General features: G+C 39.3%; 1 protein-coding gene across 3 annotated transcripts in view; it reads left to right on the top strand.

Annotated features, from left to right (window-relative positions):
• LOC125395824 (ATP-binding cassette sub-family G member 3-like) overlaps nucleotides 1-14,328 on the top strand; it is a 63,972-nt gene extending 49,644 nt beyond the window's left edge. For 2 of the 3 annotated variants that reach the window (XM_087908810.1, XM_087908809.1), the window contains 4 exons: nucleotides 2,651-2,805; nucleotides 9,543-9,626; nucleotides 10,459-10,544; nucleotides 12,288-14,328. In XM_087908810.1, the coding sequence (XP_087764936.1) occupies nucleotides 2,651-2,805; nucleotides 9,543-9,626; nucleotides 10,459-10,544; nucleotides 12,288-12,465 (503 nt within the window). In that variant the 3' untranslated portion in view covers nucleotides 12,466-14,328. Of the gene's footprint in view, nucleotides 1-2,650; nucleotides 2,806-9,542; nucleotides 9,627-10,458; nucleotides 10,549-12,287 lie in introns of those variants that run through there. The other variant, XM_087908811.1, reaches the window with a different exon arrangement.
• Nucleotides 14,329-20,216: the final 5,888 nt, after the last annotated feature.

Raw genomic sequence — 20,216 nt, 5'->3', positions numbered from 1 at the left:
TGTAGCTGCAAATATTTACTGTCCAGGAACACTTTTTAAAATGCTAAGCACTTCTTAAAAACTTAAGCTGTGCCATTATTAGGGTATATGTGGTACTTCCTGCTTGCCCTGTCCAGTCCATAATGATGCTGCTCATCTTTTAGTGCTATTCTCACTGCCCCACTTCTAGGCACACAGCCAGTCCAAGTTGCCATCAGCAAGCCATAGGACATTGCTCACACTGCCATCCAAATGCTCAATCTCCTGAAAGAGCCAGAGGTCATGCTGGCAGCACAGCCAAGAAAGTCAGCATATTAAAATGACATGACTTTTTTTGTTGTTACAGCTGTGTCAGGAAAACCTCTCTTAAATGAGTTGTGGCATGCCACCATTAAACAGCAAGAAGCTGTGTTAAACTCTGTATTTTTGTGTCTAGAATTAAACTGTCTCAGGTTTATAAGTGGATTTTAGTTTGACATGTTGGGCACCAATTTGTAGCAGCAGGCCGCTTGTTTGTGCTGTATGCTTAGCCCCAAAATAATCACACAGAAACTGTACTAATTAAATTACTGCTTGGCCCATTAGCTCTAGCTTCTTATTGGCTACCTCTTACATATTAATTTAACCTTAACCCATTACTGTTAATCTGTATATCACCACGTGGCTGTGACCTACCAGCAAAGATTCAGCACGTCTATCTCTGGCAGCTGTTCCATTGTGTCTCTTTGACCCTGCCGCCTTTCTCCCAGCATTCACTTTACTTTTCCCTGCCTAGCTCTGTTCTTTTGCCCTAACAGAGGTCAAGACAATTTCTTTATTCACTAACCAAATAAAAACAACACATAGACAGAAGGACCTATCACACCACATTTGTATGTGAAAATGAACTTAAATGTATACAATGTCTTATGCTACCTAATTTAACAAAGAGAGAGGATACTAAATTTAAGGTTGGTTGATATTATGCAATATAAAAAATTATTTTAAATATGTGTACAAATTCATCTGTGCATCATGGATAGGCTTCATCTCAGAATTTTCATACTTTTCACACACAGACACACACATACACACACATAAAGACATACAGACATGCATACTCCACACAGACATAAACACATGCACATATATGAACATACATTCTCTCACACACATAGACTTTCAAAGATAAGCACTGATAAAGATTAGACTTTTTTAATAAGAAATTTATCATTTAGAACCTGTCATTTAGGCTGTGGGATGGTTATGGGAAATGTGCTTGTCCTGCAAATCAGACAACCTGAATTTGATCCTTAAAATTCACAGTAGAAGAGAGAATCACTCCAGAAAGACATCATTCAACTCCACATGCACACCATGGCACATATACAGCATGGCACATACACACCATGGCATGTACATACCATGGCACATGCATAGTCATGAACACCTATACACACACATATACCATACTCACTTTGGGGACGAAGAGGGAGGAGGAGAGGGAGTGGGGGGAGTGGGAGGGTGTTGGGAGGTGGGGCGGAAATGGAAACTTTTATAATTTAATAAAATTACTTAAAAAAAAGATAACCATAACATTAACTTTGTAAACAATTAGACTTGGAACTCATCTCTCCCAGACTCTACCTTGTGGCTTTGTGACTATTATAAAACACAGGGCTATTCATGGCTCATATCATTATCTCCATAAAGATTACATATCAGTTTGTGGAACCCATTGCCTTCCTCCAGAGCAGTTACATGGTGACTTCCTAGGAAAACTAAAGTTGACCTTCCTGTCCTCTAGATATTAAAACCACTGCAAGGTTGTTTAATCCTTGCCTTGGTTAGGTTTCTAGCATTGTGACAAATGCCATGACTAGAAACAACTTGGGGAGAAAAGGGTTTATTTCATCTTATAGTTCAATGTCCTTAAAGAAGGGAACTCAGAGCAGGACCCTGGGGGCAAGGAGTGAAGAAGAGGCCATGGAGGAGTGCTGATTTTTGGCTCCTAATGGCTTCCTCAGTCTGCCTTTTTATAGAACTCAAGACTACTTGCCTAGGGATGGCATCATTCACAGTTGTCTAAGACCCCCTACATAATCATTCATGCAGAAAATGTCCCCACAGGCTTGCCTACAGGCCAAGCTAATGGAAGCATTTTTTTAGTGAGGTTCCCTTTTGCCATAAACATCTCTAGCTTGTGTAAAATAACAAAAACTAACAGACACAGTCCTGATCCCAATTTTATTACTAATGCAATTATAGTAAACACAGAGGAAAGTGGACATGAACATGTTCTATTGCTGATTCTCCTGTGAAAAAAAATGCAATAAAATTTGGGCCACTTGTATAGTCTGTAGTTTTCCATATCAGGATCATATACATTGCTCATAATTTTATATAGAGGAGAACAGGTGTTATATGAAAAGATATTTTGTGGTGGATATAAAAAGAAAGTGATATGATGAGGCTTGAGAGAGACTCATTGGTTAAGAGCACATGTTGCTCCTCCAAAGTCCCCAAATTTTGTTCCCAGCATGCACATGATCAGGTCACAGTTACAGATGCAGAGAAGTTTGGCGGCCATGAAACTATTACTAATATTATTGATTATTAAAGCATTATTTGAAATATGTACAATATTCCTGACATAGATAGATGAACTGACTCTACTTTTTTTCTTTCTAAGGAGTAAACACAGATGTGAAGGGTTTCTTCACTATGTTGTTTACCATCATGATGTTGACTTCTTCTGCCAGTTCCCTGCCACTGTCTATAGGGGCAGGGCAGATTGCAAAGGGTGTACCAATAGTAATTGTGACCATCTACTTTGTGTTCATGCTGGTGAGTGTGAATCGTGGTTTTCTTAGAAGAAGAATTTCCTTGTGTCCTTTGTTGCACATGTAACCTGCTTGACTCATCAGGACTTGTGACAGTAGGCCTGATGCTAAAGCTTATTATGGTCTGTAGGAGAGAAAGAGTTGCCTTTCCTCCTAGGCTTTATGGTTACTTCTCTGATGTCAGTCCTATAAAGGGAGAAGCCATGGAGCCACCTGAGACAGACGTGTTGAAACTTTGCTAGTAACCTCATGTAGAAATGCACAGATTAATGGAGATGGGTTAAAACAAGATGTAAAAGCTAGTGGATAAGAAGGTAGAGCTAATAAGCCAAGCAGTGATTTAATTAATAACGTTTCTGTCTGATTATTTTGGTTCTGGGCAGCCGGGACAAACAAGCGGCCTCCTCCAACATGGTTGGCATGCTGTTTCTCATGAGCTTTTACCAGACATCTCTTGGAATCACGTTACAAAACTGTGATAAAATAGAACTTCAAGAAATTGGTGTGATTGACTGATTCCCCAAATAGATAGATTGCTACCTTCCTTTAATGCCAGTATGAGAGACTTACCTGCCCTTTTAATCATAGCAGAGGTGATTTGGTTTGTTCAGTCATCTTTAATGAGAAATCATAGTTCAGGTTGTATTTTACTCTTTACTCTTTGTTCTTTTGGGCACCCACCACCCAGCTCCCAAATAAAGCAAATTGAATAATATTATTACTTATAAATGCCTAGCCTTTCTTGGCTTGTCTCTAGGCATTATTTCTTTACTTTAATTATCCAATCTACCTTTTGCCTCCGGGATTTTTTTCTCTTTTTATTTATTTTGATTAAAAATTGATTTTATATACCAATTCTAGTACCCACTCCCTTCCCTCCTCCAGCTCCTCCTACCTTTGCCCAAGTCTACCCCTTACCACTCCTTAGAGAGGGTAATCCTTCCAATGGGGAATTAACAAAGACTGGTCCATCACTTTGAGGCAGGACCAGGTTATCCTCACTATATATAGGTGAAGGAAAGTATTCCTCAAGTAAAAATGTGCTCCAAAAAGGTCAGTTCAAACACTAGATCCAAATCCTTGTCCCACTGACAATGGTCCCACAGACCGCCCAAGCCACACAACTGTCACCCACATTCTGAGAACCTAGTTTGGTCCTGTGCAGGTTCCCCAGCTGCCACTTAGGGATCAGTGAGCTACCATTAGCCCAGATCAGCTGTTTCTGTGGGTTTCCCTATCTTTTCTTACTACTGTGTCTTACTCTCACACTTACTCCATGACTGGCAGTGTGAATTGGTGGCTGTGTAGTTGGGTGGCTAGCCCCTAGCATCCTCCTCTTCTCCTTTTATTGTTCCTCCATCCCCTTAGATTTCTCCTCCCAGTTATTCTCTTTGCCTGCCAGCCCTGCCTATCCTATCCTGCCAAGTTATTGGCCTTTCAGCTCTTTATTAGACATATCAGGTATGTAGACAGGCAAAGTATTTCAACTTGACAAAGTTAATCAAATGCAATATAAAAAGAATGTGTCAAATCTTTGCATCATTAAACAAATGTTCCATAACAAAAACGTGTGTAACATATCTTAAAATAATATTCTACAAGAATGATCAATGTAATTGTTCAGCTCTAAGTGTCTATCTCAGGGCTCACTTGTGATGCCCATGCTGTCACAACTGCTCTGCATTCACATGTGTCACTGTCCTGTTGTGACAGGAAAACACTGTCTTGTTGTAGTTGTCCACTGCCTCTGGATCTTACAATTTTTCTAACCTCTTTTCATCATGATCCTTGATCTTTTTTTTAAAATTGTAATTATTCTATTTATTAATTAAGATACAATGTTATGTGTTGACATACATGATTAAATTACTTTAATCATCATGGGGTACTGAGGAGGCCTAAACTACAAAAGTTAAGTTTCCATGTTCACCTTTAAAGGAAGATAACTTTAAAAATCTACCACACACCTCCACACTCACAACTCAGTAGTGACTTGTAAAATTAAATTTCTGTGAAATTTAAATCTGGGGCCTCTTAAAATGCCCACACTGTCTCTAAATTCACATTAAATTTAGCTCCCTAAAATTCCCACCCTGACTCCTTTACTTGTGAGTTATAATTAGTGATATTACTTAAGTCCTTAAAAAGTCTATCTAAAAACATCAGCCAATAAAAGGACAAGTTACTCCTTGAAATAATAACAAACACATAATGCCAGGATCCAACACATAACTAACGAGTAAAAGAACTAGCTAGTTATACTTTTATATATAAACATAATCATCATTGTAAAATCTGTTCTACCACACATGGCAGCCTGAAGAACAGAGCATATTTAATAATCAAACCAATGCATTTACTGTTTTGGGTTGCAGTTCTTCTATTGTGAATTTAGACTTCATTGGTCATCCAGTGTCCACACGACACTTAACAATTATGTTGAAATCTATTTCAGTTTTCCCCCCAATTGACAACATTGTCTGATGAAGAACTATGATGACAAAGATGTTTGGCTTTCTGGTCCAGCTGGACAGCATAGTAATAAGGGTCATTTAGCAGCAATGTCTGCACTAAATTTCTTTGATCCTTGATCTTTTCATCATGATTCTTGATCTTTTGAAGGAGAGTGATCCAGATGTCCCATTCAGTCCTGGATCCTCTGACGTCTCTATTCTCTCTATGTTGACCTGTGGTGGGTCTGTCTTAATCACTGTCTCCTAAAAAAGTAAGCTTCTCTGATGAAGGTCTGAGATGCACTAATCTATGACAACAACTTATTAGAAGTCAGTGTAATACCATGTCCGTTTAGAAGATTAAGAGTGCAAGGACATGGAAAATTTTAAGAAACTTTACTTGGTCAGGAGCTGGTTAAGGCACTGGGTTCTACAAACTTTGGAGCTTCAAGAGTTAGCTGGAAACAGGAGCCTTTGCAAAAGTGCAGACCAACTGTCCCTAGCAGCTAGCCCCCTGTCAACACCCAGCTTTGTGGTCTAGATAGGAGCAGAAAATAACTGCTCAAGTGGAGGGCAGGGGGCATGCACAGAATCAGAAGAAGCCACTTAAAGAAGTAAGAGGGTATGCAGTAGTCTAACTTAACTTGCTAGTTACCAAAACTAATTCCCCTTGACCCTGGGTAAACCTGGCTTGCGGTTTTTGCCTGTATATGTCAACCACATATGAGGAGTGAGAGCTCTCTCTACTGCACTTCCTTGTGAGTGGAGGCTTTGAGCTTCCAGCTAGCTGGACTATGTGCATGTGCACTGAATAAAATTTGCTTTTGCATTCTGGACTTGACTGGATTCTGGTGGTGTCTCTCTGGGGATCTCAACTTGGGAACAACAACAAGAGATTCTCCCCTGGCACCTATGACCCCAGTAGACACAGCATCAGACAGTATTTCCATCTCATAGAGCAGGCCATAACTACAATCAAAAAATAGATGGTAGTTAGTTCCATTGTAGTAGTCTGTCCGGTGTTCCCCGTGTGTTTCTTTGTCTCCACAAAAATGAAAAGCAGAAACCCAGGTGGAATCACCACTGTCCTTGAGCACACTCACAACTTCACCTGAAATCCCTATCCTATATGTCAGCATTTCTAGCTCATTGTTCATAGTGACAGCACCCAGTCCAGATGGAAGTCACTACACATAAGAGACTAAAAGAAACTGATGGGAAGTTCTGCCCCATTGTGTTAAGGATCAGACTCAGATTACTCTGTCAAGCATGCTTGCCTGGACTGTAGATTAGTTTCTGTAAAGGAAGCCTTGGCATTCTGATTCTTAGACCTAAAACCCCTACCCTTTTGGGGCACTCTTGTTGGGGTACAATGACAGTACTTTCATCTATGTCATTGCTGGGGTGCCAGACTCTCAGGGCATTGGGCAGTAGAAAAACATGACTCTTGTGGACAAGATGACCTACAGACATTGGTTCTGCTGCAGTCCCAGAGCATGGATCCCAAAGCATAGTGGAAACTGCAAGAACCAGACACCATTTCCAGGAGCTCTGCCCATTGTTGGTTCTGATCATCTTACCTCAGAGTGTTGAAGGGAAAACGAGTCATCTTGGAGCCCAGAACTGCCTGAGCATTTTTACAGAAGATTTAAAAATGAAATGCAGTTCTGCAGTGACTCCAGTATGTTGGGTGGAGGGTTAAAGATGACAGAATGTGTCCATATAGATAATTTGGATAATCCTGTGCAACTCCATCCCTGTTCCCTTTTCATAGTAGGTGCACAGCAGAGTAAGTTATTCCTGGAGAATATATGAGGAAATTTCAAAAGGAATACAACAGATATTACAATATTAAATTGTCTCCTGGAAGTCTTCCTACTTTCTATATAATAGACTGACATTGTTGGGTTAGGAACCCAGATGAAATTGCACAAATATCAAAGAAACAAATAAACAACTAAAAGAGAACTTTAATATACAGTGGTAGAAGTGTATACCACCTCCTCAGATGGGTAGAGCCTCCTCCATTCCTCATGCTGATGCTGGTGTGATGAATACTACTTAGTGTAACTCAGAACTACACATTTGTTTAAGATTAAAGTCATTTTCAGAAGGACTACAAGACTCTCCTCATATGAATGTTACATATCTTCTGTCTTAGGGATCCCACAAGCTTTTCCACCAGGAAATAAAGTCTGTTTCTGATCAATTGTGTTGCAGGTCAATCCTCTACTTTGCTTTCTCTTAGGTTACAAAGTTTTCACCCAGACTCCTTTGCTAAAATTTCCAGTCCACAGTTTCCTGCTTGGGAACCAAATACTGCTAAAAAGCTGAAAAAAAAGAGAAAAGTTGAAGCAGACCTGGAAGGCCCCTTTCCTGTGTTGTTAACCAAGAGCACAGTTCAGAAGGTTAAGGAGGTGGGACACAGTACATCTAAGTGAGAGACTGCAGACATCATCATCCAGATGGACAGTCTTAGCACAAGGAAAACCTTTAAAGTTAACATTTAAAAGTCTTGCTTTTTATTTCTAATATGACAATAAAAGCTTTTAATGTAAGTAAAGAAGTTTAATAGCAGTTTGTTGTTGTGAGTATCTAATCTAACACTTACCTAAGAAACCAAAAAAAGAAAACAAATAAACAAAGGAAAACCAGAAACCTTTCTCTGCCAGACAAGTACATGTGTCCCAAGTTGTCCCTTTGAATCATCCAGGAAGCCTTTAAAATTAATTCCCAAAAGGACCCTATCAATCCCTCATAACCTAAAGGTCATGGAGTTGGTAGAGATCATTCTGCTTCTATCTTTGCTAAATGCATTTATAAAACTGACATAGACCCTGAATACTTGGATAAATTGTAGAGCGCATGTGCCCAAGGAGTGATTGCTACACCTGTGTGGCAGGACATCCACAGGCTCAAGGATCCTTTTCCTTTTAGTGGGACTCTGGTCCTACTGAGCAAACTGCATGCTGCCCTCTTTCTGAGAGAAGGACACATGATTGTCAAGTTTCCCAGAGTCTGTTTTTCTTGTTCCCAGATGTGCAGGCAGGCCCACTGAGAGCCTCTAATTGACAGAGATGATGAGTTATTCCTCACGCAACAGGAGGATGGATTCTCTCTCCAATGGGTGCTGATTCCTCTGACAGTTTTACTGTTGATGTTATGAATTGTTTCTCTAACCTGGGTCTTTTTATTTCCTTGTGAAATTCAATATTTTTTTCTATTTCTGTGAATTGAATTGAAATTTTGATGGGTATTACATTGAGTCTATTGATTGTTTTTGGAAGGATAGATAGTTTTGTAATTTTTATCCTAGGAAATATAAACATGGGTGGTCTGTCTAACTTACATATTTTCCAATTTCTTTTGTTCAGTGTCTTAACCTTATTGTACAAGTATTTCATTTTGTTAGATTTATTCCAAGGTTCCCTTTCTTCCACTCTTTTGAGGCTTTTGTAAATGAGACCGTTTATGTCATTTTGTTTCCATTATGTTTGTAATTTGTACTTTGAAAAGCTCCCGACTTTTCTGTTTGTCATGGTGTTTTATCACAGCCTCAGGAAAGGACCCAAGACAACAGGTTATCGTATAAAGTTTCTACATGTGACCTGCAAACTAGTTATGAAGCCAAATGGTGTGTTTTCTGTATAGCCATTTGGTCAGGTGCAGTCTGAATGCATGCACACACAGCCATTATTTTGCATATTCTAGTGTATCCAAGACTGCATAGGAAAAGTCTTATGCGAACTTCACAGCTGTCCCTTGTTTGTCCTCATGCATCAATCATAGTATCTGCAAAAATTAGATATCATAATATCTAAAGAAGACTTAAAGGCATAGGATGGGTGTACTTAAAGTTTTAAGAATATTCATAGATTTAATGCCATTTTAAAGATTATGTAATATCTGTAAGTTTGGGTCTTGCAGAGTGGGGTGACTAGTTATCCTTTTAAAACCCGCAAGGAGCCTTAATTTTGCAAGAGTGAAAAATTTTGCTTAGATTTAACTGAAAGAATGTTTTTTTTCTTTTTTTCTGAGACAGGGTTTCTCTGTAGCTTTGGAACCTGTTCTAGAACTAACTAGCTCTTGTAGTCCAGGCTGACCTCAAACTCACAAAGATTCATCTGCCTCTGCCTCCCAAGTGCTAGTATTAAAGGTGTGTGCCACCACACAGAATGTTTTAAAGAGCTAGTCTGAGCAGAAATGGTCAGAAGGCTGAAGAAGGAGGATTTTCTCTAGAATTCTTAGTCCCTGTTCTGGTTCTAATTTGTGGTTTTGGTCTTTATAGTTTATTTCAGGTCTATATTCCATAAACGTCATACAGGACTTCTCATGGATTCAGTACTTTAGCATTCCGCATTATGGATTTACAGTAAGTTGTCCTGTCTCTCACTGTACTCGGGTTCTCCAGCTGTAGCGAGTGCAATGATTCCCATCCAGGTCCTTTCTCCAGCTGTAATCTCTAACCAGTCACTGCCCAGGATTTTCCTTCCAGGAGCAAAAGATGAGATCTTTCCTGTTGGTTTTAGCAGATGGTCAGTGAGTCATCTGAGATTTTCTCCAGTTACATGTTATTTGAGGGTGAAAAAAAAGGGTAAAAAGAATCCCAGAGTAAATGGGAAATATAGATGATACGATGAAAATCAAACAGTTGTGATTCTTCCCAATAAGGAAATAAGGAAAGGATCAGGGACTGTGATATATAGTTTATAGCAGGAAAATGAAAGAAACAGAAACCAGGTGATACCCAGAGCTACTCTGGTTTGCTAAGCTTCCTCTGCAGGAAACTGTGTCCTAATAGACTTTGTTCCTTCCATAAGCACAACTGGTGTTGATGAAAACAAGCAAGAGAACATTGTTAGTATAAATCAGCAGCATTGTTTTAAATATAGAGTTTACAAGGTTATGGACTGGGAGAGGAGAAGAAACCTGGAGTAGTCTAGTTAGAGAGTCCATGTCCTAGTAGTTAGGAGACCCCATCATTTCAATCCTATACCTCCAAGTGTGGGGGAGGGGACGGCTTTGCTAGGCAGACTGAACTTGGTGAGAATATTTTTTGTTTAAAAATATTTTTGCAAAAATGAAACAATTATATTTACAAATTACAGTCAATACTGAACTTGAGGTTATAGCTGTGTTTATTCTTTGGAAATGTATAAAAATATTGAACTATTTGCCTTTCCCTGTTCCTGTTTGTGTTACAGGCTTTGCTGCACAATGAATTCTTGGGACAAAACTTCTGTCCAGAGAACAAAACTGCAGAAATCAGTAGATGTCAGAACTTTGTAATGTAAGCTTGAGTTCATTGTCACAATGGGGACATAGAATGCTCCTAGACTTAGAAGGGAAACCCATCCTCTCAGGATTAACACTCTGCCCTTTGTCCATTCCCCAGAGTGAGTCATGGTAACCAATGCATGTGGCTGTGTTTCTAGCCTCCTGCTCCATGGTGTAATTAACATGCAGAAAGGGTTCTTTGGGGCCTTTAAAAATGGTTCTGGTGTCTTAATTGTGGATTTGGGTTCCTTGCTTCAGAACATTTGAGTTTGACATAGGCTGCTTTGATAGTTTACAAAGACATACAATTTCAACATGTATTGATTTTGGCACCTGTGAGCAGAGCCCAAGATTATCAGGGCAGCAAGGACTAAAGTGAGTGAACACTGCCTGCCAGATTTCAGGGTATTTCCTCTGTCCCACACTCTGGAAGACTTTAAGACACCAAAGCATGGTGCCTTTATGTGTGTGTGTGTGTGTTTGTGTGTGTGTGTGTGCATGTGTGTGTAAAATGTCCTATCAGAAGATTTGTCCTGCAATGAAAAATGAAAAATATACTTTTCACTATGTTGGAAGGAAATATCATTTTGTCTAATACCTTAAAATTTCTTAACTTTCTATAATTATTCTCATTGATTTGATTTTGATATAAAACGAGAGAAGAACATGGGAATATGTTAAATCTTTTATGGATGTTCAAAAATAAAAATAAATAACAATAACAAAAATTTATATTTGAATTACTGATAAGAAAGCAAGTGTCGAGGTTATTTTATTTCCCACACCTTTTTTCTCCTGGTATGGTCTGGAATCTTTCTATTACAAATTCCTAATCAGTTTCTGGTCAGGAGTGTTGGGATGGGTAAAGTGAAAACAAGGAGATTCATCCACAGACCTCATATCCGTAAAAGAACTGTCTTCACAAGAGGAAGGAGAAATCTGCCCTTCCCAGGCATTTGGGGAATGTTAAATCCTATGAGATACACAGGGGTGGAGACACACAGGGGTGGAGACACACAGGGACAGGGATGTACAGGCAACAATTGTAGTGTATTCAGAAATTTTAGCAGTTGCTGCTTTTCTAACCTGTTTCTGGACACCTGCATCCTACTGTGCTTCCCAGGTTCTGCTTGTAGTCATGGGCTCCATAGCTGAGCATCCATCGGTGTCACTGCTTTCTTAGTACATGAGCTGAGAGCAGTCAACTGACTCCTCTTGGAAACTCTTGTTCTCCTCTGGTCCTTGGTCTAGAAATCTATGCTGTGTTCTATTGCATGACTGTATGCTGAGGCAGCAGAATTACACAAAGCTTTGGTCTCTTAGAGTGTGTGTGTCTAATTAATAAGCTAATGTTTTCTCCTTTGGGAGAAACAAGTCCTTCTTCTGTGCCTTTGTCCTTTGAAGAGAGAGCAGCATTGTAGATGTAGAAATGAATGATACAGTTAAGTCTACAAAGTTGGGTTTTAGTGTAACTCTCTGAACTCATCCACATTTATTATGCCTGCTTCCTCTATGCTTTTAAATATATGTGATAGCTGTGCTTCTTCAGATGTTTTTTGAAATTAACAAAGGGACCTCATTCAAGTAGCTTAGATTGACATAATATATAACAAAATTGTAAGTACTCCAATACTAGTATCAACTAAATATAAAGATGAAGTTTTTAATGATGTACTGAAACTGAGTTTCTAAAAGGAAGGAGCAGTGAATGTACTGAGTAAGTTTTGACGTTATTTTTGTGTGTGTTGATTTACAGATGCAGTGGAGAAGAATTCCTGATAATCCAGGGCATTGATCTCTCATCGTGGGGCTTCTGGGGGAATCACGTGGCCTTAGCTTGTATGACGATTATCCTCTTATCAATTACCTATGTGGAGTTATTAGCTTTTTCAAAAAGGAGATGTTTTTTTAAATCAGTCTTCCACTTTCTTTGAATTAAACTGACCTTAAAAGAACTAAAATTTTACTGATGGGTGACAATGTCTGAGGAGCAGTAGATGGCTCTTGAATTTCAGGAGTTTGGCCCACCAGAACTCAAGGCACTTATGGGTGGATCATGGATAGGCAAGGCCCTAAGGACTTTGGCTCCAGAATGTCTCTGGCTACTGCTGTGCCTTTACGTTTTTGCTGCTGCCATTTTTCTATGGTATTTGCCATGGTGTGAGTGAGTGTGAAGGGATTCCCCTGTCTTTAATGTAGTGTGATTATCTCGTGGAAATATCATGACCTATGAGGCAGTTTTACCTGTGGATTATAATGAAGATGATTCCCTCTTAATATGTATTAATTTAAGTAATAATTTTACAATAATAGTGGTAGTTTAAAGAGAATTTTGATGATTAAGGGCTTTTATCAAATGTAGTAAGGGATTATGATAGATGTCAGTTTAGTGTGAAAATTAATATAGGTAAATGTAGGAAACAGTGTTGCCCACAGCCCTGATACATCAGGGACTGGAGAGGATAGAAAAAAGGAACAAGGATTTGTCATAAAACTAAAACTTAAGAGTTTCTCTTAGGAACCTTATAGACTATTGTTTAGGTTAATAATTAAGGAAAACAATTGAGTCCCAGGAGTTTGCTCAAATTTTTTCTTTGATATTGGGAAATGTGTTTTTAGGTTTCAGTGTGTACCATAGCTAAAAAAAAGCTATAAACAATTGACTTCATCTAACTAGAAAACAAAGAATTTTATGGTTCAATAACATAGTGGAACTCTAAAATATGAAAAGTGAACATAGTAGCCTGTTTTTCAGACAGTTATAAAAACTACTGCCTTGGTAAATAGTTATGACTGAAAGGTTCCTGATCTATGAGAAGTCTAAAAGATAAATGTTTAACTGTATGTGGGAGCTTGGGGATAGTTTGTTCTTCAGCTGTAATGCATAGAATATTTAATCACGTAAGGGAAATAGGAACCATGTTGTTTCTTACTTGTATACATTGTAATCATTCAGTTAAAAGTAGAATGTAATCACATTGTCAATTTCATATTGTTTTAAAGATTATGCTGGGGTGTATAAGTTGTAAGGGAAAAAGTAGCGAGAAGGAAGTCATCAGGAAATAGTCGTGAGGAGGAAGTCATCAGGAAGTAGAGGAGGAGGAAGTCATCAGGAAGTAGAGGAGGAGGAAGTCATCAGGAAATAGTCGTGAGGAGGAAGTCATCAGGAAGTAGAGGAGGAGGAAGTCATCGGGAAACAGTGAGAAGGAAGTCATCAGGAAAGAGAAAGAAAGAAAACATCAATGTAGAAGAAAAGAAAAGAAAAGAAAAATATAGAGTACCACAACGAACTAAGCTTTGACCCTTAGAAAAGTCCTTGCGTGCCCATTTATGTTTTCAGTGGTTTGTATGCTCTTCATCTCCTCTGCAGCTTTCTGACTGCTGAAGGTTCACCATTCATCAGCACCCACGCTGAGATCCTGACGTTTTGGAGATGTGTGTGTTTGTGTGTTTCCCTTGCTTGCCAGCCACAGAAAGTTAAGTTTTGTGGTGTGGGAGAATTGTCTGTATTCTGTCAATCATATTTTAATAAAACGCTGATTGGCCAGGCAGGCAGTATAGGTGGGAAAGCCAGGCAGGAAGTAGAGGTGATGCAATGAGAACAGGAGAATTCTGGGAAGCAAGGAGGTTCCTCTGCCACTCCTGTGCAGACCACCGAAGACGGAGCATGTAACTTGCCCAGCTGAGAAAAGGTACGGAGCCATTATGGCTAACATAGATGAGAATAATGGGTTAAGATAAGTTATAAGAACTAATAAGTAGCCTGACCTAATGGGCCAATCAGTTTTATAACCTTATGGAGTCTTGTGTGTGATTTTCCTTGGGACTTGCTGGCTTATTGGGGTACTGGGTCGGACAGAAACCCTAACAAGCCGGCCCGTCATGTTACAGTTTTGTCCTAGTCACTACCCCAGAGAATTCAGTTTTATTCCTCAGATCGAAAAGTCTATGGAGTGATTAGTCCTCTGAATCTGTGGAGTTCTGTCAGTTCCTGAGCTGCTGAAGGCCGGTCTCTACAGAAGCAAAACTTAATTTTTTTGTTGCTGTTGTTGCTCTATATATCAAACCTAAAACCAGCAACTGGGGTTTATGTTCTATGGTAGAAATTTTCTACAATTGTTTAAAGAGATTTGATTACAAACTGCATTCTAAATATCTTTACTTATATTCATGGGCACAGGCTACTGCCAGCATTACCCAGAAAAGATTCCCTCTGTAATGAACTATGGTGAGTGCAGAGACTCATGACTGCTCAAGTACTGACTCTGGAGTGTTTAACCCTAAACTGGGCACCCATACCATCTACTCTAAAACTCAGAATTGTGTAGTGGAGGGGTGTAATGAGTACAGGAAACATAAGATGAGAAGAACGGCTGGAAATGCTGTATTTTGGACACGATACACAGAGCCCTTGCAACAATGGTTCGTCAACAACATCTACAACTACCTACACAAGACTGGGTCCCTCATCCACAACATCAGGGTCAGCGAGGGACTCAAGAGGACCATACTCCATTCTGCTGAACTATAGCTATGGGTAGATTCTGATAGATAGTTATTCATTGATTTCACATGTATACTCACAGTAGAGCCAACTAGGCTCCAGTGGACAGTCTAAAACCCAGGGTCACACAGAGAGCCCTGGTTAAACTCCATGGGTCACAAGACAGAACACAAAAATAGGAATGTGGGAAAGAGACTTGTACAGAGGGATTGAATAAAGGGGTTGAAAGGGAGATAAGAAAAGTGGGAAGGGGGAGTATGGTTGCAATGCATTGTGTACTTATATGGGATTGCCAAATTTTTGAAATAAAAATTACAAATATAAAAAGGACATCTTGTGTAAAGTATCTAATGCACTTTTTCTTATCAGTTTTTGTTATATTCTAAATAAGCAACAATCATTTTTCTTTGAAATTTACAAGGTAGTAACAAACTGAATTATAAGGTAAAGGTACTAAGTGCCAAGGTAATGTTTTTAAGTATTGCATGTTAGTTCATTTCACTGATAATAATCATGAGAGGAAACCAACAAAATTTCTTTTACCTTGAAAAGGAGAATTTGTCCTAGAGAACCTTACATTTTTACATCTTCATAAGTGAGAACATAGCCTATATCCACCAAATGAATCCATCATCAGCCATTATCTGGTTCATAAGAAACTACAGATTCTTTTAAAAGCATGGTTCTAAAATATGTTATAAAAAACTGTGCTAATTCTAAAGGTAAAAATGTCTCTGAACTTAGTGTGATGATGCAAGCTTATAGTGTCATTTAATATGCCATGTCCTTCTGTATATTTGTTACTTTTATTGATTGATGAATAAAGTTGTTTTGACCAATGGCTCAGCAGAGTAAAGCCAGGCAGGAAATCTGAACAGAGATATATAAAGAAAGTAGGTGGAGTCAAGGAGATGACATGCACATGCAGCTGTCGAAGGAGAAAGATGTCAGAACATTACTGGAAAGCCATAGCCTTGTGGCCATATATTAAATGACAGAAATGTGTTCATTTAGGATGTAAGAGCTAGCTAGGAATACACCTGAACCATTAACCAAACAGTTTATAATTAATATAACCCTCTGTGTGTTACTTTGGGACTGAACAGCTGTAGAACCTGGCTGGACAAAATTTGCATTTACAGTCATTACCTGAGAAGTGAGAAGATCAGGAGTTCAAGGTCATCCTCAGGTAGATAGGATATTTGAGGCTACCCTGGGCTGCAAAAGATGCTACTTCAAAACAAAACAAAAATAAACAAACCATGCATGACTGACCATGGAAACATCTTTGATGAGCTCATTAAATAAGATTTATGGATGGTGTCTTAGAGTTTTTATTACTTTGAAGGAACACCATGACCATAAAGCAAGTTAGGAAGAAAAGGTTTATTTGGCTTATACTTCTACACCAGTGTTTATCACTGATGGAAATCAGGACAGAAAGTAGAGCAGGCAGGAAATTGGAGGCAGGAGCGACCACAGAGGCCATGGAGGGGGTTGCTGCTTATTGGTTTGTTCAGCATAGTTTTCCTGCTTTCTTATAGAAGCCAGGATTCTCAATCCTGGTGTAGCCCCATGAACAGTTTCTGGGCCATCTGCCATTGATCTCTTACTAAGAAAATGACTTACAACTGGATCTTATAAAGGCATTTTCACAAATGAGGCTCTGTCTTCTCTGATGACTCTGACTTCTGTCAACTTGTCATAAAACCAGCCAGGACAGGTGGATACTTCTCTGTGGTGATGTAATGGCTCAGGAGTATTGACTGGAGGTCTTGGCTATAGATGCTATAAAATGACAGGGTTATTGTGATATAAAATGACTCTTTTGATATTTGATCTGAAAAGTCACTTAAGCTTTGGGTTAACTCAGTGGTATAGAATTTGGCAAGAGGCTCTCTTGAGGAACGTTGCTGAGACACAGATGTTGGGGCCCTGCCTTACAGATCAGTATCTGTAGAAACTGCCTCTTGGAATCCTTGCCTACTCCCAGATCTGCTAGCTTCCAAGATCCTTTGCAACCCTAGAGATTACAGTCTATGGCTAAGTAGCTGCTATATCCATACCTTCGAAGTCTTTATTTCTCTTGGGTTTCTTTAATTTATATTCATAACTTCTTCATTCAGTGTTTTCCCATAACAGCATAGTACTCATCAGCAATATAGGTGTTTCTAAAATTTTTACAAACTGATGTACATTGTAAGAAAAAGTCCAGTTTGTCTCTTGGTGCAGACTCGGTATGCCCCTAGATCTTTCTTTTGCCCTTTCAGTGCTCCATCTAGCCCATCTGCTTTCCTTTTTGACTGTGCTGATCCATAGACTCTCTTAAGCAGAAACCCACATGGTAAACAAGACAAAATGACAAACTGCAGAATGGGAAAAGATCTTCACTAACAACACATTAGACAACTGCCTGATCTCCAAAATATACAAAGAGCTCAAGAAATTGGACATCAAAAGAACAAATAATCCAATAAAAAATGGAGTATAGACCTAAACAGAGAACTCTCAATAGAGGAATTAAAATGACTGAAAGACACTTAAGGAAATGTTCAACATCCTTAGTCATCAGAGAAATGCAAATCAAAATAACTCTGAGATTCCTGCAAGAATGGCCAAGATCAAAATCACTGATGACAGCTTATGCTGGAGGGTAAAGCAAACACTTCTGCATTGCTGTAAGACGTGAATAACTGAATCCACAGAAAGCCTGAGAAATCTTGGGAAAGAATAGAGTAAAGCATGGTTTCTTGGTAGCAGCAATTTCTCGGTTCTGCTCTGCTTGCTAGAGGCAAGCAAGGCTCTCATCTAAGAGAGGCTTCCTGACTCAGCTTTAGCTGCAAAACCTTGCAGCCCTTTTAAGAGGTCCTGCCACAAAACACTTAAACAGTGTTGATGAGAAGCTGCTTTTCAGTTCTCAGCCGTAGCAGGAAAAAAGCTGTGCTATTTTAAAATGCTGGCTTTCTGGGTTGTCCTGCCAGGGCAAACTCTGACTCTTTTAGGCAGGCAGTCCGACAGAGTGTGGTCTGTGAGCAGCTTGCTCACTGACAGGGACCTTGAAACGCCACAGCGTTGTGGCAATAAAAATGGCTCCAGCGGTACCTCTGCCATGAGGCTGAAAAGCTAAGGAATGGGCTAGATCTAGCCATCAAAGCCATGGCTCTCCATATTGCTTAATAAATTAAAGGCTCATGTGATCAGAAAAAGAGAGATATACAGTAAAAAGAGATTCAAAGTAAAAAAAAAACCTCTAAATGGTTTACAGTGTGTTAAAATATATGCAGGCTAAAAGTTAAAGTTCTTAAAGTAAAGAAAGAAAGAGAGTAGTTGGGTGTGGTGGTACACACCTTTAATCCCAACACTTCCAGAGGCAGAGGTAAATTGAACTCTGAGACTTTAAGGGGCAGAGGTAGTTGACCTCTGTGACTTCAAGGTGTGGTAGTACACGCCTTTAATCCCAATGCCTGGGGGGCAGAGACAGACAGATCTCTGTGAGTTCAAGGTGTGTTAGCATACACCTTTGATTCTAGCACTTGAGAAACAAAGGCAAATGGATCTCTATGAGTTCAAGGACAGCCTGGTCTACAGAGATATTCCAGAACAAAGATATACAGAAAACCTATCTCAAAAAGTAAAAGTAAAAATAAAAGAAATAGAGGTTTAAAAAAGCCACATAAAGATGGAAAATACACAGAGAATCTTGATACTTTATGCTATTATTATGCTCTCTTTGAATTGTTTGAATGCTAAGGAAGGAGCAACAGCTGCTAAAAGACTTTTGCTTATAAATTCTGCTAAACTAACAAAGATAGGTATTTTCAAAATACCATGGCTTCAAAATTGAAGTCAACAGGTATGTTACTTTGGAGAAGAGATTTTGCTTTTGTTTCCACAGAAAATGAAAGGCTGTGGATTCATTCTGAGCTAAGAAAAATCAGGTTCAAAAAACGAAGACCATCTGAGAAATCTCTGATAGGAACAGATGACCCAGATGACAGAGTTCTACATCCAGAACAGATTCAAGACTGCTGCCTGAGATGATCAAGACTCACAAGATACTCCAGTCAGAACTTGATTATAACTCTAAATTTTCTTTAGGTCCCCATAAGATCATCAACGCCCCCAACCAGCAGGAAGTAGCCTGAAATACTACGCCCACATTCCCAACAAATGGACTATGGGTATTTTCCTTTGTTTAAAAAAAAAGAGGGAAATGGTGTGGGAGAATTGTCTGTATTCTGTCAATCATATTTTAATAAAATGCTGATTGGCCAGGCAAGCAGTATAGGCAGGAAAGTCAGACAGGAAATGGGGGTGGAGCAAAGAGACTGGGAGTATTCTGGGAAAACAAGAAGCTCCCTCCGCCACTCTTGCACAGACCACCAAAGAGGCAGGATGTAAACTCTTCAGCTGAGAAAGGTACTGAGCCGTGTGGCTGATGTAGATAAGGATAATGGGGTAAAATAAGTTATAAGAGCTAATAAGTAGCCTGACCTAATGGGCCAATCAGCTTTATAACTTATAGAGATCTCTGTGTGATTGATTCTCTGGGACTTGCTGGCTGTGGGGTACTGGGCGGGACAGAAACCCCAACAAGCCGGCCTTCATGTTACACATTGTTGGTGTGAATACAAGCTGGTACAGCCCCTTTGGGTGTCAGTATGGCGATTTTACAGAAAACTAGGAAACAACCTTCCTCAAGATCTGGTAATATCACTTTTGGTTATATATCTAAAGGATGCTCAATTGTGCCACAAGGACATGTGCTGAGTTATGTTCACAGCAGCATTATTTGTCATAGCCAGAACCTGAAAACAACCTAAGTGCCCTTCCACCAAAGATTGGATAAGGAAAATGTGATATATTTACACAATGGAGCACTACACCGAAGAGAAATAATGATGTCTTGAATTTTTCAGGGAAATGAATAGAGCTAGAAAACATCATATTGGGTGAGGTAATTCAGACCCAGAAATACACTTATCACTCATAAATGGTTTTAAAACATAAAACAAAGAAAACCAACCCACAAATCACAATCCTAGTGAACTTAGACAACAATGAGAACCCTAAGAGAGACATATATAGATCCAATCAACATGGGAAGTAGATAAGATCTCCTGAGTAAATTGGAAGCATGAGGACCTTGGGAAAGGGTTGAAATGGGGGCGGGGGAAGAGG

The sequence above is a fragment of the Myodes glareolus genome, chromosome 8 (genome assembly GCF_982192425.1).
Source record: "Myodes glareolus chromosome 8, mMyoGla1.1, whole genome shotgun sequence".
NCBI lineage: Eukaryota > Metazoa > Chordata > Mammalia > Rodentia > Cricetidae > Myodes > Myodes glareolus.
The sequence above is the reverse complement of the archived record's forward strand: the minus strand, read 5'-3'. Positions and strand labels throughout refer to the sequence as shown.